This window comes from Cupressus sempervirens, chromosome 6 (assembly GCF_028749045.1).
Source record: "Cupressus sempervirens isolate cs-2001-9-10 chromosome 6, ASM2874904v1, whole genome shotgun sequence".
Classification (NCBI taxonomy): Eukaryota; Viridiplantae; Streptophyta; class Pinopsida; order Cupressales; family Cupressaceae; genus Cupressus; species Cupressus sempervirens.
The window spans coordinates 49669932-49695848 of NC_143123.1; the positions used below are offsets into that span (position 1 = coordinate 49669932).

At 39.1% G+C, this 25917-nt stretch overlaps 1 protein-coding gene across 2 annotated transcripts in view; it reads left to right on the plus strand.

Moving 5' to 3' along the window:
• The window catches only part of LOC149551071 (uncharacterized), a 183225-nt gene extending 157869 nt beyond the window's left edge, over positions 1–25356 (plus strand). For both annotated transcript variants that reach the window (XM_089786652.1, XM_089786653.1), the window contains 5 exons: positions 23731–23796; positions 23982–24020; positions 24306–24428; positions 24586–24678; positions 24773–25356. In XM_089786652.1, the coding sequence (XP_089642778.1) occupies positions 23731–23796; positions 23982–24020; positions 24306–24428; positions 24586–24678; positions 24773–24988 (537 nt within the window). In that variant the 3' untranslated portion in view covers positions 24989–25356. The remainder of the gene's footprint in view (positions 1–23730; positions 23797–23981; positions 24021–24305; positions 24429–24585; positions 24679–24772) is intronic.
• The last annotated feature ends 561 nt before the right edge of the window (positions 25357–25917 follow it).

Sequence of the window (25917 nt, forward strand, 5' to 3'; positions counted from 1 at the left end):
TATATATATATATATATATATAATTGTAATTTCGAAATTTTAAAATATTTTATAATTCTAATTGAAATTTAACACCTTCTCCCTTCGAGCCACTTTCTATCGGATACTTCTTCCGTAAGGATCAATTTGATATCACAAAACTCGCGCTCGATAGGGCTTCGGTCGGCCAAGACAGCACACTCTTCCTTCGTTTCCTTTCTCTTGCTAGTCACTTTTGGGTTCTCAGAGCAAGGCGAAACCTTTTCCTCTTCCAACCAAGATTTACCTAGATGAGGATCTTACAAAATCTTAGGTGGAGGAATTGAGGCATTCTTCTCAGGCATATCATTAGGTGGCACCAAGGCACTCCCCACAATATTGTTTTGGCTGAGTTTGGGGAACACCCTTTCAAACTTGGTGCAATCTTTGACTTGGTGTGGTTGCTTCATTGGCTTCGGTGCTTTGTTGATTCGGTCGAGTGGGGACATAGGTACTCTTACTTGGCATATCGCTCCTTGAAGGCAATTGCAGGTGTCGACCCCATTGGTCAGGCCCGATGTTGGTTTGCTCAAGCTTATGCTTTACTAAGGTTTGTGGGGATTGAGATGGACCGTCTTTTCCCCCTTTCTAGTACTCTTTGGATGCACTTTCTCACCTCCTCCCTTCTCGTTAGGAGTTGAATGGGCATGTTAGGATGGACATTTACAAACAATATATCCATATGACTTGGGTCGACCCTTCGAGGGGGTTGTGGCCCAAGATGGCCTTCTACGCCAAGCAGTTTCTTGACCTTCATGATGGGGTGATTGGGCTACCTTCTTACCTTTCTTGGCATTGGTTGCACGTGTTGCACATCTCCCTAGGGTCTTTTAGAGTGGGTTCTGATCGAATTTGTATCTAGATAGGTCCCCAGATATATAGAGAGGATAGGATTTGTCGGCTTTGTGACATGGGGGAACTTGAGATGGAGATCCACTTCATTTTCCAACACCCTCATTACTATGAGATTGGAGGGAGGTTTGACTTCCTATTTAGAGATTGGCAGTCTCTTTCCTTCTTCAAGTTTTAAGATCAGGAGTGCCTGACCCTTTACCTTTAGGAGACCATTAGACTTTGCAACCACACTACTCAAATACTGTCTTCTTCAAGACAAGTCACGGACCAGCTCATCACATCCTTCTTTTCAGTGGTCCCCAATTTCAGGCTACCAAGTGGCCTCTTGGTCCTCATACCTCCAAGCAAGACACCAAATCTATGCAACCTCGGAGTTGTTGGGTGGATATTTTGCAACCGATAGTTTATGCAAATTCAGTCGCAAAATAGGTTGACCAACCACAGCATGAGACAGTCTCTCCAACCCAAAGGGAAGGCTCCCCCTTCTCACCGTTCCTTGGATCAACTCAAGGGAAACAAGAAGTTATGAGATATCGTAAACGGGTGTTATCGATATTCTTTCTTCTTATTTCAAGAGAGAATCCACTTACTCATGGAGGGAGAAATGGGCAAGATTTAATCTCTATGGCTACACTTTTATCCAATAGTTGGAAATAGTGATACCAATACCAAACACCAACTTAAAGGCTGATTTAAAGTGTACCAACTTAGATCCATGTATAGTTTTTCTTTTATATAAGAAAAATCTCTACCATTGGGGTGCACAAACTTCCAGAAGTAGAATATTTCTAGGCTATAATTTTAGTCTAACAATTTGCGTGAATATGAGATAGTAACATAAACTATAGTCAAAGCTTCTAGTCTATGTTACCAAAGTTGATCCCAGTCAAAGCTTCGGCTCCAATTGTTTCTTGTACTCACTATGCTCTAGTAAACATGCAATAATAACATGAATTAAAGATAATAGAAACAAATCACAGTCACAACTTCCAATTTGTTCTGTCACAATTGTTTCCAGTCAAAGCTACGAATCATTTGCTTTTTTTATTCACTTTTCTTTCAAATTTGCACTACATAATCAAAGTTATGCTTGCACAAGTTTGGCAGAGCTCTCTTGCATAAATAAAAGATGATTTTTACAATGAGGGGGCACTCCTTTATATAGGCAAAGGAGTGAGAAGGAAGGAGAAAAAGGTGGGAGAAACTCAACCACCTTGACTCAATCAAAAACTAAGATAGAAGATCTATTGGATTACATGATTGCAGGTTCATGTAATCGGATTGCATGCAAGAGGATTACACGTAATCTATCTTTTGCAACTACAATGCTGAAAATGCTAAAAAACTAAAAGAAAAAGCTGGATAAAGTTGAATCAATCTTAAAGATTGTCAACAAAAGCCTTGTGTTTGGCAATACAATCGTGGAGCATTGGAAGATCCAGAATTTTCATCTTCTGCAAAATGGCATCAACCTTGATTGCATTTGCATTACATATTTTTACAGTCCGGTAGTTCTTTGCAGTGGAATCCCACATGTGTTTGAATGCAGACTTGTATGTTGTGAACTTGTTCATTGTATGTTCGCCAAAATCCTATTGATTTGAATTCAACATTGACCATGTCAATGAATTTTGAAGTCATGTCTTCTTCCATGAACAAATTGTCATCCTCTGTGAGCACCTTGCATCCCATCAGCTTTAGATCACCCATGATCTCAATTTATACAACTCGACAATTTTCGAGGGCTTCTTGTATCTTCGTCAACAACTTTTCCATTACTTGTGGTTTGTGACCTGAGTCCCTAATATTCATAGAACATGTCCAGAGATGGAATGATGTTATATGTGATTAAAATGTCCAAATCAGCTTCTAACATTTGGTCCCATGTGCTCATATCTTCTTTCAGAGTGTTGGTCTCTTGATTGAAGGGGGCAAGCATGTCATGAAGCCTTTCTTCAATACCTCTAATACGTTCAAGTACTTTGCGCACATCTTTTACAAATTGGGCTCCCTTTGTGATAATTTCCCTGAACTAGGCCTTAGTCGCTTCAACCCTCCGATTCACCTATACTAAAAGTGATGTGGTGACTACAGGTTGTGAAGATTGTTGGCGAATGATCTTGTGCAAGCGAGCGTTCTCCAACTTCAACTAAGTCTTCTTGTCCTAGAGTTCTTCATTCCTCTTTGAGAAGGTAGAGACCCCATCCTAGGCATCCTATTGACACCCCAACCGTGATTGTTTTCAAAGTTCAATTTTGGTGAACTTGTAATCAGAGCGATTAAGCTCTTTGATTGGTTTACCCACCAGAGGTTCCACAATTTCAGCGTATTTGGTTTTCTTAGAATCAACAAGGATTCTTGAGACACTTTTGCCCTTTGCACGGGAAGCTTAGATTTCTTCTTCTTCGAAGGAAAATCGTCTGGGGGCAGCTCAATCTTTCTCCTCTTCATGGTAATGTTTTCTAACCATGTGGGCTCGCTGAAATTGGTATGGTGGCTATGGCAGAGATTAATCGTGATTGTATCTTTGTCAACATAGTACACGCCTTTGCACAGTTGGAACCATGGTTGTTTTTTGGGATGACTATCATAAACATCTCAAACCCTATAGCTGAGGTATCAAGTTGGGAAATTTGTCCCTTTGGTATAGCAGGAAAGGAAGAAAAAACCTTAAAGATGTTATTCAAGCTTTCACATTGCTCTGAAGTGAGATTAGGAGGGGTCGCCGAAGAGATACGGGCAAAGCTAACATATTCACCTCTGAAATAGGAATGGTAGGCATAAATATTGTGGAAAAGGAATCCATGTCATTGTCGATGGTAGTCAAGAATGCCTACCAAGAATGGTTCCTTTTGGGTAGACGACGACTCTTGGTTGCTTGGCGGCTGTGGAAGAGATATGATCATTACTTCTACCTCTTCTTCCTCTTCATCCAATTCTTGTGCTTGGAGAGGTGCTTGAGAAGAATGTGACAGTGTAATGACACCTTTTTATCTCCACTTGAGATTTCCTTCCAACTGGTCTGAAATGACTTAGCTTGACTCTATTTAAATTCCTACTTTTCAGCCATGTGTTAGCATTCAACAAGATGGATTGGAATCCATCAAAGATAGAAATTGCTTCTTTCTGCTGCCATTGGATGGGAATGGGAAGAAGTTTCTCCAGGTGGCTGTCGTGGAATTCTTTGTCTAGAATCATCCTATCATCCTCAACCCCTTCTGGAATAGGGACCAAGTCAAGATTAATGATTTGTAGTAGAGTGAGCCTGCAGTGGTCCATTCTGATTGTGTCTACCTCTTTGTGCAGATCAAACCATACATCCTCCATGCGATAAACATGCGTAATTGCCCTCTTCATTTTGGAATGCATACCTCTATAATCAAAGTCAGATTTGGCCTTGAACTTCTTCAGTGTAATGAGTTGAAGTTCAGACTCCATGGCTTTGGCTTTGTGCATAGTGGTTAATGCATACTTATCGATCTGCAAAGATTTTGTGGAGGAGATCCCAAATCCAGGCCTGTGTTGGTTGAGTTGATATGTTTGCAATGTCATGAATTGCCTTGCTAACTCCATGAAGATTATCCTGATAGTAGGATATCTTGGCAAAGTGTATGGTTCTCCTTCGAAGTAACCAAGTCTTATGTAAGTGAAAGTTTGAAATTGTAGGAACATGCATCTGTACTTATATATTTTCTCCCATGCCTCATCCGACACTCTCTTTTTTGCTAACCCCTTGTTGAAACAACACTTGAAATACTCGTAGAATGCATCTTGCATCCTTCTTAGTGGTGTTTGCTCTGTGTGAGAGTGAGTTGGTCATAGTAGTTCTAGATGGGAAACAGGGTCCGGTCTCCCTTGGTAGAGAGTCCTGAGAATGTCTTCATAGTTGCAATGATGTATGCTAAGTATGAATTCATGTGTAAGGAGAATGACGTCTACATGAACCAACTACTCTCATAATGTTGTACTTGTAATTTCACCCCACTAGAGGGGTTCTCTGTGTTCAAGAATCTAATAGATGAATTTTTACATCTATATCTCAAAATGATTGGATTCTTTGAGACCACAAATCCTGCTTAGAAGGGTGATCAAATCATTGATCTCTTGGGAGAAATCATATCTGTGCATTGTCCTTGGCCATCTAGAGAAGTTCGACCTTTTTGTGATCAAACACTTGTTGTTAGTATGCCTTTGATAATTTGTTTTGTTTTGATTCCACAACTGCAAGCATCTTTTTGGGACTGTGAAGATTTTCTCAATCACATCCGGATGCAAGCTGAAAACTACCTTCTTGTTTGCATCTTTAACTGTTTTTGACTTGACATCAAAGTGATTTGTGCATTACCACGCGAACTCGGGTTCAAGAGCTGCCATAGGAAAGGTGGATTGATCCTGCTTAGAAGGGTGATTAGATCATTGACCTCTTGGGAGAAATCATATGTGTATTGTCCTTGGCCATCTGGAGAAGTTTGACCTTTTTTTGATCAAACACTTGTTGTTAGTATGCCTCTGATAATCTATTTTGTTTTGATTCCACAACTGCAAGGATCTTTCTAGGAACATGAAGATTTTCTCAATCACATTGGGATGCAAGCTGAAAACTACCTTCTTGTCTGCATCTTTAACTGTTTTTGACTTGACATCAAAGTGATTTGTGCATTACCACACGAACTCGGGTTCGAGAGCTGCTATAGGAAAGGTGGATACCCAATGGATGTGACTTATTTTGATCCATTGCATATCATGACCGGAAGATGTTTCAACCCCTTGTAAGAAATTATCCATGTCAGCATGACCAATCTCTTTGTCGGAGATCTCATCAAAAGAAGATGAAACTTGTGATGGAGTTGTGTTAGCTAGCTCCTTATCGTAATCATACTTCATTTTTCCTTTGGCTTTTGAAGGTCTAGACATATCTTATGTTGCAACATGGACATATCATTTGATGGGATTGGATCCGTGAAGGCTTTGGAATTTGAGTTGCAATGTCGGATCTATGAAGGATAGGTGTTCAAAGTAAGGATTAGATACTTATTGAACACAGAAGGCTGGAAATGAACAGGACAGCTTGTATTTTGGGCAAAGATGACCAAAAGTGGGTTTTGGAAGGTGGATTACATATAGGCAAGATGGGGCTTTTGTTTTGGATGGCTAAGAATGCAAGTTTGAAGCATATCGATGTGTGTAGGATGAGAGTTTTTATGTTTAAAATGTGAGTTTTTTACCAAAATCGGGTTTTGGAGATGCAATTACATGTGATGAAAAACTCATCATTTTTACTTGGTGCAAAAATGTAATCGAATTTTGGAGATGAAAGCATGGAAAGGTACTTGCATCCTTAATGGAAAATCTCCAACTTTTCATAAAAAATAAACCAAAAACAAGCAACAAAGTATATAGAAAACATGAAAAACAAAAAGAAGAACATACCTCTTGCTTTGACTCAAACTTGATAGGTTCTTAAACTTCACTTTGCAATGTGCATGCAGTTTCATTTTTGAGAAAAAATTGCAAAAAAAAATGGAAGTTTCAAACTTATTAAATAACTTGAAGCTAAAAACTAGGAAAGTGATCAAGAAATACAAGCAAAACCAAAATCTTGCACTTACTTGGAGAGCAAAGAGCAAAGTTTGGAAGAAAAAGAAGTTGGAATGAACGTGTTCTCTCCAAAATTAGGTTCTACATGTGTGTTTACATGCAATGACCAAATGCCTTTGAAAGATTCAAACCTTAGCTTCAAATTGTGGTTTAGAGATGCAAATGCATGTGTGAGATGTGTCAATGTTGTTGAAAATGTCTTCCTAAGTGTAGGTCACACTTCTTGGAGAAGTTTGCATGTTTGAAATGCTCCTCAGTGCAAATTGTGGTTAGAGATTAGTGGTACATGTGCATGAAATGGTGAAGAAACTTGTTGCAAATGCCTTTCCTTGTTCTTTGGCAAATTGGGGTTTGAATGCCCTATTACATATAGTGTTTTTGCATTTAAAGACTCAAATCGGGATTCAAGAGTCCAAATGCATGTTTTAGATATGCAATGCAAATGCTTTGAAACAAGTCCAATCAAAATTGGGCTTAGGAGGATACTTTACATGTACATGCAATATTGCAAAATACATTTAAAAGAGCTTTCCTTTCAATGTCAAAGGCAAAATCGAGTTTTAGAGGACAGATTACATGTCATATTTTTACTTGGAAGAGCAAAATCGGGGTTTGTGAGTCCTATTGCACATAACGCCTCTTCTCCAAGACCAAAATCGGGTTCTCCAAACTCAAATTCGTGTTTTAAAATATGCAAGGCAAATGCATGTGAACCATGTTGCAACAAAAATCGTGGTTCTTGGAGAGGATTACATGTAATGTATTTCCATGGAAAACTCAAATCGTGGTTTAGAAGAGTCTTTACATGCTATATATATGCATGTGTTTGATTAGAACTTCATCCCTTTAGCAAATTGGGGTTTGCTGAAGTGATTGCATGTTCAAAATAGGCAATGCATTTGGACGCCCAAGCCAAAATCGGGTTTAGGAGTCATTGCATATTTTTGTGACTTGCATTTACATGTAAATGAAATCCTTCAGCAAATGGTGGTTACAAAATGCCATTACATGTAATGCGTTTATATGCAAAGAGGAAAATCGGGTTTGAAGATTCATTTACATGTTTTAAAGTGCAAGTAAAACCACCCAGCAAGTTGTTTTATTGAGAAACTAGTTGTTTGCAAGCCAAAAAAACATGGTTTGGAGGAGCAATTATATGTATTTTAAACAAAAACATGTATGGACTTACATTACTAAAGTTTTCTATTTAGCACATGTCTATTTGATTTTCTTAAGCAAATCTCACTTAAAGGGGTCAAATACATATTTACACTATATTATACATATAATATGTAAATATGTTCAAAAAGTGATATTTAACTTTAATGTTGTAAATTAAAACATTAAAGTAAATCTCAACATCAAATTAGACTATAAAGTACACTATAATGACTTTAATCACTTAGCATAAAGTAACTTTAAAACATAACATTAAGTTATTCTAAATTATATTTTTCAAAAAGTGCAACTCAACATTAAAATATAAGGTCAATATTTTTTTTTGATGAATAAGAGCTTTTCCATTAATTAAAATATTAAAGATAAATATTCACAAAAAAGGGGCCAGGGGATACTAGATCACCCCGGGAGTTCAAACGGCCCAAGGCCAAAAATCAACTATTCATCAAAAAAAACATATAAAGGAAAAACATGAAACTTCAAGTTGCAAGAGCAGAACCCGAGAAATCCTTAGGGTCATTGGCTGGCTCAAGAGGAGCCCAACCATCAGCATTAGCAGTATCTTTATCAACCTCTTTGTCTTCTTCAGCCCTGAGAGGAGAAATGGCAAGATCCAGCCGGGGGAAAGCCCACTTGGGGTCACGGTGAGCATAAGGCCAACTTGCATCAGCGATAGCAGGGGGAGCCATCGGGGACCAGCCCGAACCTAGCCACCGAGGAGGCGAGGCCAAGCGCTAACGGCCACAAAAGCCGCCATCGGGAGAGCGGTGATGAGGCTGCGACCTAGGGGTCTGTGAGCAGCGAGTAGAACTGCTCCGGCATCGCTGGCAACCACGAGGAGGAGTGCAGTCATTTGAAAAAGTATCCAGAGGTACTCGGGCAACCATACAAGGGGCATTCCCCAGTGAGCAAGTAGCTCCTATAGGTGAGCCACTTCTAGCATGACTTTGTCAGTTTGTACTTGAATCTGCAACATGACATTACATATACGTGCTTTAGAGTACATTGCAATATGAATATCAAGAAAGCTGTGAGAGAATAAAACAACATTGTGATATTTCTAGATTGGAAACAATATCTCCATTTTGAAAGCATGCTAGATTTGGGCATATCTAAAAGGGAGTCTGGGAGCATCACCCAGAACCACCATATAACAAGTGAAGGCCTCTGGATGAAAAGGCCTCAAAAAGTCATAAATTCAAAGCCAATAATTTTGAGCTCTTTTGCAGAACCAAAAAACATGCAAAAAGCTTTCAGGCTAACCACAAAAAGGGCATCTAGGATCTGGGACTCCCAAATGTAGAAGCTGAGGGCCCAAAGGCAAACCCTGGAAAAGGAGACAATAGGTGAAGTGAGCAATCTTTGGCTCCGTGATGGCACGCCAGACAGTGGCAAATCTATGACTCCAAGTCTTATGCGAAGGATGCAAATGCCAACGCTGGTTGAGAGTATCAACCATTGGAAGATGGGGCACTAGCCTCCGATACCCCAACTTGGGTTTATAATTGGTCATTGGAGTGGCAGGGTACCACTTCCAATCTTTCCACCATGGGCGGGATGAGTGAATTCCAAGCTTGTGTAACAAATTGGGAGGAACCGCAAAAACTAGAAGATCAATTATCCGTCGATCTAGACGGATAAGCTTATACTGGACCTGTAGATCCTCCCATGAGCGAAGGCTCATACTAACCCTAGAGAATAAATCTTTGGGTGTTTTAATACCCCTGCGAAATAATCGCAAAGCACTGGCTCCTTGAATCTTGGCTAAAGGCACACCTTGTGTGGCAAACAAGGGCGACTACCAAAGGTTTTGTTGGTTCATTGTCATGTCCCCTTTTCAAATAATTAAAAAATAATAATCTTTGCTAAGCCAGGTAGGCCCAAAAATGTGAAGTTTGGGCAAAAGGGGCTAATCTTTGGAAACCCATGGACTAATAAATAAAAATTATTATTAAAATATGTTTTATTAACCCCTCTTGGACTTGAGTTAGGGTTATGCCCTCTTTTAAGGGTTTTGGAGGCATTTTGGGCTCATTCCACAACTTGATTTTTGCTCATTGCTTTGTTGTTCTTCAAAGGCTGCCAAACCTGTGGAGAAGGAGACCCAAAGACGGGAGTTTGCAGGTTTCTAGGAAGGCTAAGGACGGGAGTTTAAAGCCATTCCATGTGCAAGCTCATGCAGAGCTTGCCCTTGTGCTGAACAATGCAGATTTGTGAGTTTTCGGGTGTGTTTTTTTGTAAGAGTTTGATGTTTTCGGTTGAGTATTTCATATCAGTTTGGGTTGCTGCTATATTTCAGACTTCTAGATGTTAAAATAGAGTTGAATATATGTATTGGGTCGTGGTTAAACTTCTGTGATAGATTATTAGTGTTTTGTGGTGATTTCAGACTATTTTGTGTTATTTTCGGGAGCCCGATGAGCATTGTTTTTGTCCTCCGTTTGGGAGCTGTTGTCTAAATGTTATACAGATCTGGAAATGTCATTTTGTAGGCTGTTATGCTACTGAAATTTCTGTAAAAATGTCCACTTTCAGATTTATTAATAATATGTGAAGTTGTGAAGTTTTTGGCACTATTTCGGGCATACCCGGTTTGGGGTTTATTGAGAAATTGGTGGATCTTTGTAATATTGGTTGTTTGATTTTAAAAATCTGATTAGAGGCTTGAAATATCATATAAAATCAGAAAAAGGGACATTTCAGTGGTATCAGAGCTATGATCTTGCTAGCCTGAGGGTTTGTAGAAGTCTGCATGCAACTAAGTCAAAGAGAAAAGAGATATTTGCAGTGAGAAAAGAATAAAGAAATTTTGATCAAACCTCTAGTTGAAAGTAAAAGTACAAAATCCAAGAAAGGAAAAAGTATGGCTGATTCAGATGAGATGGCAAAGAAATTCTTCCAAGACATCCAAAATACTCAGAAGCAAACAGTGGATAGTTTGGCAGAAACTAGAGAGGCTTTGCGAATATTGATAGAAAAATTGCAAGGAGTTGCATCTATTAATGAGAAAGGGAGCAATTCAGAGGAGCCAAGAAATCTGAAACCCACACCCTCTAAATCAACCAAAACTATTTTCCTGCCTGCAGATGAGCCACCAGTGCCAATTCCAGCCCTTAATCCCGTGGAAGAGGTTACAGGTAACTTGATTGCATTAAGAGCTACTTACAATGGCTTAGATGATGACTTTCGCAGTTCGGTTCCTTTTAGAGAATATGTGGATATAATGAACACTTTGATGTCCAAGAAAGAGTACAAGAGGGAGCATGACATAAGTGGAAGAGAGCTCAAAAATAAAATAAGCAAGTTTACAGCACCTACTTTTCATGGAACAAATAAAATTTCAGCTAGAGCATGGCTACAAAAATTACAGACCTTCTTCACACTTAACCCCATGAAGGAGAGTGATGCTGTTCAATTTGCAAGTCTACACTTGGAAGATGCAGCCTATGATTGGTGGTATCATGGAATGACTACTCAAGGTCATGATCAGGTAACTACATTTGATGATTTTAGTCAAAGAGTGATAGATAGATTTGACCTCAAGGATGATGAAGAGTATTTTAAAGAATTGTCAAAGTTGAAGCAAACCAAATCAGTTAATGAGTATATAGAAGAGTTTCAAAAAGTGGCTGTTATGGTACCTGATATGAGTGAAAAGAGGATTGTTTATCTTTTTCTTGATGGTTTGGAAGATTCTGTTAAGGGTTTGGTTAAGGCTTTCTCACCCTCAACCTTACAGGAAGCTATCAAAAGAAGCTTGCAATTGGAAACTTGCGGGCCTATGAAACCAGTCACTGATCAAAAACCCCCAAATCTTTGGCAACATAAGGGGAATTTTCAAAAAAAGACTTTTCCAACACTACCACCAAAAGATGTGATAAATGTGGCAAAAAAAAGGTAGATGAAGAGACTAGGAGTGAATTACGAAGGAAAAAGCTATGTTTCACTTGTAGAGAACAATGGGTTCCAGGACACAGATGTTTGAGGAAAGGTCAAGTGCATTATATTGAAGTTGCTTCAGAATCTGATTCAGATGAGCATGAGAAATTTCATGACACTAAGGAGGAGGAAGAAGGAGAGAAAGAAAAAGAAATCAGCAAGGATGGCACTTTAGCAGCATTATCAGGAGTCCCAAGATACCATCCCTTTCGAATTCAAGGGGTACTAGCAGGGCAAAGGTTGACAGTTCTTCTTGATAGTGGGGCAACTCACAATTTTATTGATGAGGGATTTGTCATGAAAAGAGGGCTTAAAGCAGAAGATTTTGAGGGATTCAATGTTACTGTAGCTGATGGATTCACTATGCCTTGCACACGGGTGGTGAAACAACTCAAGATGACCTTAGGAGATAATGAGTTATGTGATGACTTCTATGTTGTTGGCATTGGGGAGACAGATCTTGTATTGGGTGTTCAATGGTTGCACTCTATTGGAGGCAATTACATGAACCATCAAACTATGGAGTTTATATTTCATTCCAATGGGAAAGAAGTCTTATTGAGAGGCTTATCGAATGGAGCACTTAAGGTGGTCTTTGCAAAGAGGATGGAGAGGACTTTTCGAAGAGGACAAGTAGCATGGGCAGCCGGAGTCATAATCCATCCAACAAGCTCTCCAAAGAATCAAGGTAATTTCCATTTTGAAATTCAAAATATTCTTGATAAGCATAGTATAGTTTTCAGTGACTTGCCTCTAGGATTACCACTAGATAGAGGTTTTGAGCATGTTATAGAGTTAGAACAGGGTGCCAAACCAGTTATAACAACCCCATACCGCCATCCAAGAGGTTATAAGGAAGAAATTGAAAAAACTATTAAGGAACTCCTGGACATGGGATTCATAAGGCCTAGCTCTAGTCCATTTGCATCATCTGTGGTACTCGTCAAGAAAAAGGATGGTACAATGAGAATGAGTATAGACTACAGGGCTCTAAATAAGAAGACCATAAAAAATAGGTATCCCATATCACGTATAGATGAACTCATTGATGAGTTACATGCTGCTGTATACTTCTCAAAAATTGACTTAAGATCAAGGTACCATCAAATCCGAATGAGTGAAGATGTGGAAAAGACTACTTTCAGATGTTACTGTGGGCACTTTGAATTTCTTGTTATGCCTTTTGGCCTCACTAATGCACCTGCAATTTTCTAATCTTGTATGAATAAGGTATTCAGTCAGCATCTTCGAAAATTTGTTTTGGTATTTTTTGATGATATCTTGATTTACAGTAAAACATGGGAAGAGCATCTAAAGCACATAGACACTGTTTTGGGAATCTTGGAGCAGTAATCCTTTTATGCTAAGCTATCTGAATGTGAGTTTGGGTTGACAGAGATCCTATACTTGGGACATATTATAAGTTCTAAAGGAGTACAGGCTGATCAACAAAAAATCCAGGCAATTTTGGATTGGCCTCCACCCACTAATCTTACACAGTTGAGAGGTTTCTTCGGGTTGTGTAGCTACTATAGGAGATTTGCCAAGGGATTTTCTCAGCTTGCTGCCCCCTTGACTGATTTGACAAAGAAAGGAGCTTTTGTTTGGACAGAAGAGGAACAAAAAACATTTGATAAGCTTAAGGAGGTAATGAGTTCATGCCTGTGCTTGCAATTCTAGATTTCTCTTTACCTTTTGTTGTTGAATGTGCTGCTTCTGGAGAAGGTATAGGGGCTGTCCTAACTCAAAGGGGACATCCAATAGCATTTGAAAGTAGAAAACTAAATCAATCAAAGAAAGGTTACTCCATCTATGATAAGGAAATGTTGGCAATCATGCATGCACTTCATAAGTTTAGACAATATTTGGTATGTGGGAGATTCATTGTAAAGACATACCATAATAACCTCAGGTTCTTCTTGAACCAAAGGGATTTGAATGATCGTCAACAAAAATGGGTAAGCAAATTGCAAGCTTATGATTTTGATATTGAATACATGAAAGGAAAGAATAATGTGGTTGCTAATGCTCTCTCAAGAAAGCCCACTCTGTGTTCCTTAACATCTATCTCTGCTGATTGGAAAGTCTCCATAATTTTAGAGTATGCTAAAGATCCCTTTGCCGCCAATATTTTGGATAAATTAGTGGATGATAACAGGTACAAGGTTGTTGATGAATTGATTTATTACAAGAATAGGATCTTCTTAGTGCCAGGATCAAAAACTAAGGAGAGGATATTGAGGGCCTTTCATGACACACCTTTGGCTGGTCATCAGGGATACTTCAAGACTTACAGGCAAATTCGAGAGCGGTTTTCATGGAAGGGTGTGAAGGAGGATGTCCTTAAACACATTAAGGAATGTATGGTATGCCAACAAAGCAAGAGTGAGCAAAATTTTTCTGCAGGGTTGTTGCAGCCACTTCCTATTCCTGAACAAAAATGGTAAAGTATTTCCATGGACTTCATCACTGGATTGCCCAAGGTTCAAGGTAAGGATTGCATATATGTGGTGGTAGATAGACTAAGTATGCACATTTCTTTCCTATCACATCTGATTTCAAGGCATCACAAGTTGCCGAATTGTTCTTCAAGGAAATTTTTAGATTACATGGCTTGCCTAGAAACATTGTCAGTGACCGGAACAGTAGATTCCTCAGCTCTTTTTGGAAGGAGCTCTTTCATTTGGTAGGAACTGAACTCACTGCCAATACTAGCTATCACCCTCAAACAGATGGACAAACAGAGATAGTTAATAAATGGATAGAGGGATATTTGAGGAACTATGTTTCAAATCAACAACATGCTTGGGTGAAATGGTTGCACCTAGGGGAGTATTGTTATAATACATCTCATCACATGTCTATTGGTATGCCTCCTTTTCGTGCTCTTTATGGTTATGATGCCCTTTCGTTTGTTGATCTAGTACTTTTAGATAGCAGAGTACTTGCAACAAGTGATTTCGTCAAGCAAAGCCAAGACATAATAAGGTCCCTCAAGGATAATCTACAACATGCACAGAACCAACAAAAGTTGTATGCTGATAGGAAAAGGACCGAAAGATCTTTTGAGGTGGGAGATTTAGTATTTGTTAGGTTGTAGCCATATAAGCAAAGCACCTTGAAGAGGAGTGGGGCAGAGAAACTCAAGCCAAGGTTCTATGGGCCTTATAAGATCGCCAAGAAGGTAGGAGAGGTAGCTTATGAATTGGAGCTCCCACCAAACAGCAAATTACATAATGTTTTCCATGTATCTTGCCTGAAGAAGGTTCTAGGCCAGCAAACCATAGTATCCACAGAATTACCACCTTTTGATGATGAAGGGAAATTAGTTTTGATACCAGAAGAGATTTTGGATACAAGCGAGAAAAGATTGAGAAATAGGAGTATCATAGAGTATTTGGTCAAATGGAAAGGATTACCACTAGAGGATGCAACTTGGGAAGGAGCACATATTCTTGAGCATTCCAACCTTCATTGCTTGAGGAAAAGCAATATTTGGGAGGGGCGGACTTGTCATGTCCCCTTTTCAAATAATTAAAAAAAAAAAATCTTTGCTAAGGTAGGCAGGCCCAAAAAGGTGAAGTTTCAGCAAAAGGGGCTAATCTTTGGAAACCCATGGACTAATAAATGAAAATTATCATTAAAATATGTTTTATTAACCCCTCTTGGACGTGAGTTAGGGTTATGCCCTCTTTTAAGGGTTTTGGAGGCATTTTGGGCTCATTCCAAAACTTGATTTTTGCTCATTGCTTTGTTGTTCTTCAGAGGCTGCCAAACCTGTGGAGAAGGAGACCCAAGGACGGGAGTTTGCAGGTTTCCAGGAAGGCTAAGGACGGGAGTTTAAAGCCATTCCATGTGCAAGCTCATGCAGAGCTTGCCCTTGTGCTGAACAGTGCAGATTTGTGGGTTTTCGGGTGTGTTTTTTTGTAAGAGTTTGATGTTTCCAGTTGAGTATTTCATATCAGTTTGGGTTGCTGCTATATTTCAGACTTCTAGATGTTAAAATAGAGTTGAATATATGTATTGGGTCGTTAAACTTCTGTGATAGATTATTAGTGTTTTGTGGTGATTCCGGGCTATTTTGTGTTATTTTCGGGAGCTCGATGAGCATTGTTTTTGTCCTCCGTTTGGGAGCTGTTGTCTAAATGTTATACAGATCTGGAAATGTCATTTTGTAGGCCGTTATGCTGCTGAAATTTCTGTAAAAATGTCCACTTTCAGATTTATTAATAATATGTGAAGTTGTGAAGTTTTTGGCACTATTTCGGGCATACCCGATTTGGGGTTTATTGAGAAATTGGTGGATCTTTGTAATATTGGTTGTTTGATTTTAAAAATCTGATTAGAGGCTTGAAATATCATATAAAATCAGAAAAAGGGACATTTCATTCATTGAGAGCCCATCTTTGAATCCATTACCAGCCCAACGAAGCCAAGGTTTGAGGGCTTCTTAGGATTTCCAAATGCTCTTAGCAACAAAAGTTCCCTGAATCTGAATAGGTTTAGAGGTCACAAGAAGGGTTTGAAGACCAATCCCCTTCTAGGCCGAACGGTTAACCGAAAAGCCTAAAGAAATGCGGTGTTGCAGCAAAATTTTCCAGGCTTCATCTCCGAAGAGAGCTCGTATGACCCACTTGGCACAGAGGGCTATCCCCTACTTATAGGTGGAAAGCAAACCAAGGCCACGAGAATCTTTGGGGAAACAACAGAAGTCCCAGGCAACTCTGTGAAAGCCATGACGCACAGCATCAGAGGCCTAGAGAAAGTCTTGAGAAGATGTTCGAGCTTAAGGTGCGAGGCTTTAAAAGGAGACCAACAAGAAGAATAATACACGAGTAGCAGCAAGTGCTTTGGAGCATATTTGAAACCTTCCCGCAAGTGAGAGGGGCTTAGTGATCCAATACTCCAACTTCTTCTCAATTCAAGTAAGCACAACATTCCACAACTCTAGAAGGGATGCTTGAAAAGCAAATGGAATGCCCGAAAATTAAAAAATTTCACCATGTTGGACCCATTTCTATCTATACTGTTGCAACCAGTGAGGCTTGGGCAAAAAAGATTGGGTGTAGCAGAGGGTTTTGTGCCATTGGATGGCAGACCCTAAAGCAAGGCAAAAAGTATCCAAACATTGCAAAGCATTGGCAATATTCTCCTCATCCTCAATCAAAGTGAGGAAAGAATCATCTGCAAAATGGCCATTGACCAGCTGAGTGGTCAACTTCGGTAAAGAAATACCACCCACTAGACCTCAGGAAATGGCATTGGCCAGCAGATAGCCAAAGCCATTGGCTGCCAAAACATAGACAGAAGGCGCAAGAGGACAACCTTGACGGATAGATCTGAAGAGCCCAAAAGCTTCAAAATAATGACCATTAATGGTGATGCAAGCAGAGACATCCCCAAAAAGCATTTGCACCAACTGATGAAATATTGGGTTGAAGCCTAGAGCTTGAAGCATAGCTAAAATAAAGGGTCATTCAATTTGGTCATATGCTTTGGCAAAATCAATCTTCAAGAATAGGACCTATTGTTTGGAATGTATAGCCCATTCCATCCCTTCCCAGACAGCAATAATGTTGTCCAAGATATACCAAGACTTAATAAAACCAGTTTGTTCAGGTCGAACAATCTGAGGGATCAAATGCTTAATTTTAAGAGAGAGAGCCTTGGCAATGATCTTGTAGGAGACATTCAACAAGGTGATGGGCCGCCAATTACAAATTTCTTCAGGATCACCAGCTTTAGGTATGAATTTAATATTCCCTTTGTTAATGACGTTACCCAATGAATTTGAGTTTTATGCTTCATCATAAACATGAAGGAAATCGAGGCCATTGTCATCCCAAAGTACCTTGTAGAACTCACAGGGGAAGCCATCATATCCAAGGGCTTTGTCATCAGCCATGGAAAGGATAGCTTCCTTTAAATCTGCAAGCATTAGCTTTTGCTCACAAAAGGCATATTGTTCAGGAGCAAGCCTATTAGGACTAACATCAAGGTAGGCTCGCAATGCTTGATCATGCGCAATAGAGGGCCCTTGAGCTATAAAAACCTGCTCATAATGACGCACAAAAGCTTGGAGAATATTCGGCAGGTTGGTGAAAACTTGTTGATCTTCTCGAATGTGTTTAATACCCTCTGCAGAATGCCAAGCCCTCAAAGCACTAAAAAATTCCTTGGAAACCTGATTGCCGACTTTCAACTAGTGGAGACGGGCCTTGATCTGAGCTCCTCAAGCAGCATCGTTATCTGCAACTTGTTTCTGGTGTCTAAGGTTGGCAAGTTGAACTTGGAGATCCTTATCAAACGGATTCATGGCAAGAGCCTTAGAGGCCGTACACAGATCGAGAGTAGTGGCTTCATAAGATCTTCTGCAATACATAGCTAGTTGTCTACCGTAAATGCAAAGAAACCTCACAGTACGGAGCATAGCATCATTCCATTATTGAATCCATCCAACATGGGTGTGGGGCCGAGGCTCAAGATTCCAAACATGTTGAATGTGAGCAACAGTTGGCGGATGAGCCAGCAAAGAAGTGTTGAGGTAAAACTAGGTTTTACTTGGGCAAGGCTGAGCTATTTGCCAAGTGATAGAAAAGAGAATGGGGGAGTGGTCTAACAACGTCACATCAGGTAGGGGAATGACAGGCAAGGCATGCTTTTGAGAAAAGGAAAAAAAGGACTATGCAAAAATCATAGCCTTGTCAAGTCTTTTTAAAACTCTGTCCGACCCAGCTCAAAAATTGGAGCAAGTGTGCCAAATCCCATGTAGGCGGCAATGAGTAACATTAGGATCATAAAGGCCTAATTTGTTCCGCATGTAAAACTAGGCCTCCCATTCGCCAACTGCCCACCTAAAGGGCAGAAGGCCTTCTTTGTTAGAGGCTTGCTCAACCATGTTGAAGTCCCCACAAAAAACCCATGTTGCAGGAAGCAAATGATTCACCAACCAACGCCACAGATGTGAACGCTCAACAACATCATTGGGAGCATAAATGTTAACAATACCAAAAGAATGATTCTAAAAAGACAGCAGGATCCAAATCACCCTGTGAAAAGGGACAGAGCCATGTGAAACAACAGAGGAAATTAAATGAGGGGAAGGGAGAGTAACAACATCACCTCGACCAGCTTCATGTTGAGAAGCAACAACGGCACTATCCGGCCAAATAACAAGACAAGCTAAGTAGAGAAGAAATCCAGCAACTTTAACTTCTTGGAGATAGAGAACATCAAGATCAAACTGACACTTGGTATCACGAACAAAATATTTTCTAGGGAGGTCTGTCAACCCTCGCACATTCCATGAAAGACAATTCATGGTAAACTAGCTTGCATGTCATCCTCATCCTCCAAAGAGGAGAAACTATTAGGCAAAAAAGAGGGAGCCTCAAAAGAGGGGTCATCAATAGTTATGACCCTTCAAAGTTTCTCCCCATTGTCAAAAAACTCCTCGCGGCCATCTGGGCTGCAAGACTGACATAACTTATTGCTTGGCAATCATCGACACCGCTTGCGGCGCGTGAGTCCAAAGAGGACACGGATCCGAGGTAGGAACCCCCACTGTCTCCTAGCCTCCAAGGTTTGAAACAGGAGGCGGAGGGAGCAATGGAACAGAGGAGTCGATTGGTATCTAGCTTGAGATAGGTTTACCATGATCCATAGGCAAAGAGCTTGCCTTAGCTGTAGTCAAACCCTTCCCTTTTTTCACCACCGTAGTCCATTCATCTTTCTTGGCAGTCGGAGCGAGCTTGGTTTCCGAAGCTGAGGGACGGTTACGGTCCAACAAGGGACAATCCCTAATCTTATGCTCAACTGACTGGCACCAATAGCAAGTATTCAGAAGGTTGAGGTATAGCACCTATCTGTATTTCCACTAAATCTTTCAGGTCTTTAGACAGGTCGACCTCAACACAAACCCTACGTTGGGGACAAGCGTTGAAAAACTTGTCCGGTTCAAGGCACACAACCTTGCCAACAATTTGCACTATAGCGGGTAAAAAAGACTAGCAAGGAATGGGAAGCCCAAGAAACTCCATCCAAACGGGCACCTTAAGCTTCCAATCATCGGAAACAGCAAAATCTCGCGACCAACATTGAAAAACCAAGAGGGATGACCTGATAGTCCAGGGCCCTTACACAAAAACATGTTCAGCTTGGCCAGCATTGCCAAAGCGTAAAAGAAAAAAGCCTTTGGTAAGGCTTTGAATGCCTTTAAGGCGAACAACCTAAGGTGTCCAAACCTTGGAAACCCATTCTCATAGCGTGCTTTCAGAAGGAGTACGACCCACAAAATACCCAATAAGGGTTTGCTGCTCTAACCATGTGCATGCAATATCAAATTCCTTAGCACTCAAAATAATATCAGGAGAGGAATTATCTCATGAAACACCTTGGGAAGAAACTTGCGCGAGCGTTTGGTCGGTGGAGCCATTATCTCCAATAGCAATAGCAACTCCAACACCGACATCAACTGCTGGGCTGGAGAAGGCCGAACTCATTATAAATGAAATCTTATTCCTGCAGTAAATGCGGTGTGACAAACAGTGGTAACCAGCAAGGATTCAGACGGAGGTCGTACAAACCTTAGCAGAGCTCATTTCCTTTGGAAAACTCTCTCTATCAAGGTCAATATTTTAAATATGCAATTGAAGCTGCAACCCCACTTTTTGGGCACTTAATCCTTAATATCTTTTGACTAACAACTCCGATTAAGCCCCAAGACATCTCGAATCGAAGGTATGACCGACAAGAGATTGAAGGAAGCAAAAAGATGAAAACAATCAAAACAAACACTTAAAAATGCAAAAGGGACTTGAAGGTCTCAAAAATTAAGTATAGGTTAACAAACTAGGAAAACGAAAATGACTTGATAAAAACCTTCAGTAAAACATTTCATTATATGGACTGGTGACAATTGTTTGATCAATTTTCGCCAATCAAATAATGAGTTATCTCAGAGAAATGTGAAATTTAATTGGAAAAGTAATGTAGTGCTGCCTCCATTTTGTGATGACAAAATGGAGGACAACAAGAGTTACTCTCGACAACTATCCTCCACTTCTACTAGCACTCAGCAGCGTCATAGGGTTTCTTCTCGATCTTGGCTGTATTCCTCAATTTTGGGTTTCTCTCCACTGCTGGGCCTGTTTAGTCAGTTGCGGGTGTCTACCTCTTGGCTTCTTCTTTTGTTTTCTGTTAGTGTTGTTTCTCTTTCCCCAGGCATCATTTGGTGTTCTTGCTGTTAGCTGGCCTCTGTTGTGTGTTGGCAGTCCCTTTGACCCTCTTTGTCATCTCTTGTTGGACATTAATAAATTTATCTTATCTTTATCTCAAATTGAAAGTCTATCGGTTCCTCTATGGCAACATAAATCCTCTCATCCTCACCAAAATCCTTCACCATCACTGTTTTTCTTTTTGTAATCTCCATGTCGTTGAGCCTTAATTGAAGGGCTCTTAAAATGCCATCAGGTTTGACATTTGTTCTGCCATGTGCTTTGTCATTGTTGTTAATTCCTATTCTTGTTTGTTTTTGTTGATCATGGCCCATCTAGTTCATCTGCAATGTGACACACAAATGCACATTTTTATAGAGCTCAAGCAACTCTCATGATACAACTTGGTACAAACTGCAAGTGGTACAAATGAACCAGTGAATAGGTGCCTAGAGTTGCATGGCAAAGGCATAAAATGAACGAAAGAACAGCGAAGAAACAAGAACTCAGAAAATACACTATTTGTTATTGCAAAATAATTATACATCTTATGGGCTATGCCAAAATTGATCCCAATGAGATACTCAACTTACCTCTGTATTCTTTGTAGCATAATCTACCTCCTTTACACATGCCCAACTATGATTAGGAATCACTTTATTCTCTCTTATAGCACAAGCTCTTCCCCTTTCCAAGCTTCCTATCTTCTTCAACCATTAAAACTACTGGTAGGTGTGACTTGGTCTTTCTCTGGTGTGCAAGTAATCAAAGATTTGTTGGGTAAAGAATCGATCTATCCCACTCGAGTGGCTGTAGCTTCAACAAGTGTGATGTCAAAACCAATCAATTGCTTCATCGCCCCTTCTCTAGCAAACCATGTGCTTCCTTCTTGGCAATTAACCATACTCTTCACTCCCTTCATCTGATTGAATGCTTCACTATCTCTAGTCAATTGTATGCTTCACCATCTGTCCAATTGATTGCACACTTACTCTCTCTTACCTGATCATACATCGTGTTTCTCCCAAAATTTCATTACTACTCGTATGCCTCTTCACAATCTCCCTTGACAACATGATTTTACTCCTTGATGGTGTGGTTCTGCTCCTTGAGAATGGGGATAGGCTTTGTCTTGGCCCTGCTCAGGCCATAGGGATAGATGCATATAAGTTGTTTCACTACTATAGGAATTACACCAGCCTTGGATACTAGAAGATATTTTAGAGGGAGTACTTTGTAGTTTGTTTCCTCTTTGTGCCACCATGCCTTGCTCACTGACTCTTGGCACTTTCGTTGATTATTATTACATTATGTACTAGTCTTTTTGAAATGATTGGCAATGGCATGGACAATGGCATGGGCGATTCTTTCCTTCTGCTGATAAAGATATTTAATGAAAGTTGCACCTTATCCTTGTAGTCTTCTTAACCACTTGCTTTGGGTTCCAATGTTACATTTTATTTTTACTGCTATTGTTTATTTATTTTTCTTCCCTAGGGTGCTCTTTTCCTAGAAGTTTCTGTTGTGAACTAATTTATTCTTGAGTACATTCGTGTACCTTTGGTCACTTGTGGACATTTATACAAGTATTTTTATTCTTATTCTCCATCTAACTGTACACTCGACTCTTCTTCGGCAAGCCATACACTTCAGTCTTTGATAGCTTCTCAAGGATTGTCTTTGTGAAAACTTTTGAAAGTGTTTTTTTCAGGTTGTGTGGTTGTATACAGGAGTGAATACATCTCTGATTCTTTGATGATAAAGCTATAGATTGATCTGGCTCTCAAACACAAACATACATTACCACAAACCAAAACACAAAACTCACACATCTAACCAAAAATAGAATGAGGAGTTCATTGTGTGTGTTGCAAAGACTAAGTTATTGTAGGATGCCTCTAAACCACTTTCAGTTCATTGGTCAACACATGATGATAGCATGGGGTCAAAATAATATATTACAAGCAGTATGAGGTGTTTTTTCTTGGATTGAAGCATAGTTTGCGAACTCTGTGAATACTCTCCAATTTCCGAGCTGTGCAAGTTCTTACATACACAGAAAAAACATAGGTAAAAACACTGACGCTGGTAAAGGCCGGTTAAAACACATTCTTCACACATGTTTTTGCTATAAAACTGTGCATTCTCTCTTTCCAGTTGTCAAATTTCCAATACATTTTGTAATTGAATTTTTTTTTAAAAGAAGTTTTTTAAGAATTTCTTTTTTTCAATTCTTTCTAAGTCGGGTTTTTGCGGAGTAGAAAAGGTTGGGCTTGACAATTACTCTTCAAGTCGGAGTCTGCAAACTATGGGTTGAATTTTCACCTACTGCATAGAAGTTATATGAAGATGGTAGCTTCATCTGTTATGTTGAAATACTTTGAGACCTCTATTTTATAAATAGTTAGTTTTTAATATTTATAAAATTTTCTTCATCATTTAGAATCCTTGGATATGTGAAAACTCATGAGACCAAATTAGATTAAGGGATATGCACTAAGAAGAATTCCAAGTATCTGGAAAATGCAACTTGCATCTTTGGAACAAAATTAAGGACATTTTACGAGGATAAAGGGTTTCTTTACATATGTGGAAACTTGTGATAGCAAATTAGATTAAGGTATATGCACTAAGAAGAATTCTAAGTATCTGGAAAGTGCAACTTGCATCTTTGGAACAAAATTAAGGACGCTATATACCGATAAAATAAAAAAGCTAGGACATTATATGAGGATGAAGGGTTTCATTTTATGTGCAATTTTATTACCCACCATTAAATGTGCTTTGAAAAAATGTTTGCTTCATCTTCGGCAGTTTAGGATACATTTTTGACTTGCAATGATGTTTTTTTTGGTAAGGGTAAATTTCTTTGATTTCATTCAGTTTCCTATGAAATACTTATTATGATTACTGATATTTTATTCAGACATCATTTATCTGCGCACTTGTTGATGCCTTGATAAAGGGTGAACTGTATTCCGAATTTGTACAGGTTTGCTCTTCATTCATTTATCTTTACACTTACAATGCATTTTTGTGGCCCAAAGTCTTTTCTTTTCATGATTGGCTGATTTTTCTGGATATTGTGATGAAACAAAAATTTGAAAGCTACCCTAGAAAGATGAGAATAAGGGATTTGAACTGTTTCATACTTCTTAATGTGTGTTTTCTATGCAGGAACACCTAGCTCCAAGTGGTTATCTCAAAATCCCAACGGTATGTCAAAAGTTGCATAACATGAACAGTAAATTCACATCCAACTCTACCTATGGTTAACTACTAAACATTTCATTAAATTTATAAAATAATAATAGTAATTAAATCTTTGTAAATTGGCAAGGAATGGATAAGCTTGCTGCATGCATATTAATGTCATCATTTCTGTTGACTAGAATGCAAGTCCAACATTCTGAAAAGAGGACATATCTTGGTTTCTATTTTGTATGGTGTCTCGGCTGAGAGATGTCAAATGTGCTAACTGTATATTGACTTTGTTTTCAGGATATATCTAATTACTTAAAAGGTTGCAAATTTCTCCCGAAGCTCAATAATGAGTTGCCTGGTCATAGAAATTCCACATATAAGGAGCGCTTCAGTAGTCTTGAAAAGTTGATCCTGGTCATGGTGAGTATCAGATTTGAGTGAGTGGAGAGTTATCATGAAAAAAATGCCTACATTATGGTTAGCTTAAAAATGAATTGAAAGTATAATCAAGTTAGGAATTTTAGGAGGCATTTATAAAATGTTAAGATGATATATTATGTGCTTGTTTTTGTGATAGTTCGAGCATGATACTGTTTTGATCCCACGAGAAACTGCATGGTTTGGATATTATCCGGATGGTAACTTCAGTGTGATATTACCTGCACAGGAGGTAAATCATCATCCGTCTGGAAAATAGATTGAATTTGTGTGCTTTTTAAGATTGCTGCACTAAACAAAGCATTTCTTGCTTGATTAATTTGCAGACTGCACTATATAAAGAAGATTGGATTGGCTTAAAAGCTTTGGATGATGCTGGAAAAGTGAAATATATCAGTACTCCTGGGAATCACCTTGATATCACTCATGATTGCATGCTAAAGTATATTGTTCCGTACTTAGAAGATGCAAGTGCACATGAATTGGTTGAGCAACCAATTCTAGAGCCATATGGACTGAATATGCAAGACCATACAATGTAAAATCATTTTCCTGCATACAGTAAACTCTACGCATCTCTTACAGAGGAAATCTTTTGATAATCAATCTTGAAAATTTGCAGTGGTGTTTTGTTTCTGTTAGGTTTGATCAAATGACAATTTCTATATTTAAACCTTGAAAAAACATTTTATAGTGGGTGGGTGTAAATCGATTCTTGGGACAGGCCAACGTGTAGGTACCGATACCATGGACAGTAAACCTTCTAGCTTATTTTGGCATAAATATATACACAATCGATCAAAGCTGCTTCACTTGGTGTGGTGGAGCATTTTACTAAGTGATAGCTGGTGTAACCTGAGGACAGATATTTGTGAAATTAATTATTTTAATAGTTCTTGCTTGTCAAAAAGGGTTTTGTTAGAAGCTAATGAAGGTTTTGTGAGTGCTACGTACAACATAAGTATTTTGCATCTTATTTGTCCCAATCTGATTCCATTAAGAAAATGATAAGAAATTGACAATGGAGGCTAGCATGATTTATTAGTTCCTGCAGGATGCTTATAGGTTTGTCGTATAGTTTTTAAGAAAAAGTCAATAATGTGTTTTGTTCTTGGCTGTTGGAAAAAAAAGTAAGGAAAAAATTTAAATTTATTTACAAAAAAATATAAAAATTAGAGGGTCGCTGCCACCATCGCCTCTCTCGACCTGCTCTGTATATATGCAAGGACATTGCTTTCTAATTCCTGCTCTCCTTGCTCCTCCAGCTATATGTGACCATTGTTTGAGTCCCTAGTTCTTGAACTGAAGCTTTTGCTATGCCTGAGGTTGTGTTCAGTAAACCCTATAGTCTCAGTTTGGACATTTTGATATTGTCAAGGAAAGGATTCTTTCTCCCCGGTTGATTTTACGATTTTTGTTGTTTCTATTGAGCTATATCTTGCTCGAATTGAGTTAAGAATTGATATGTTTT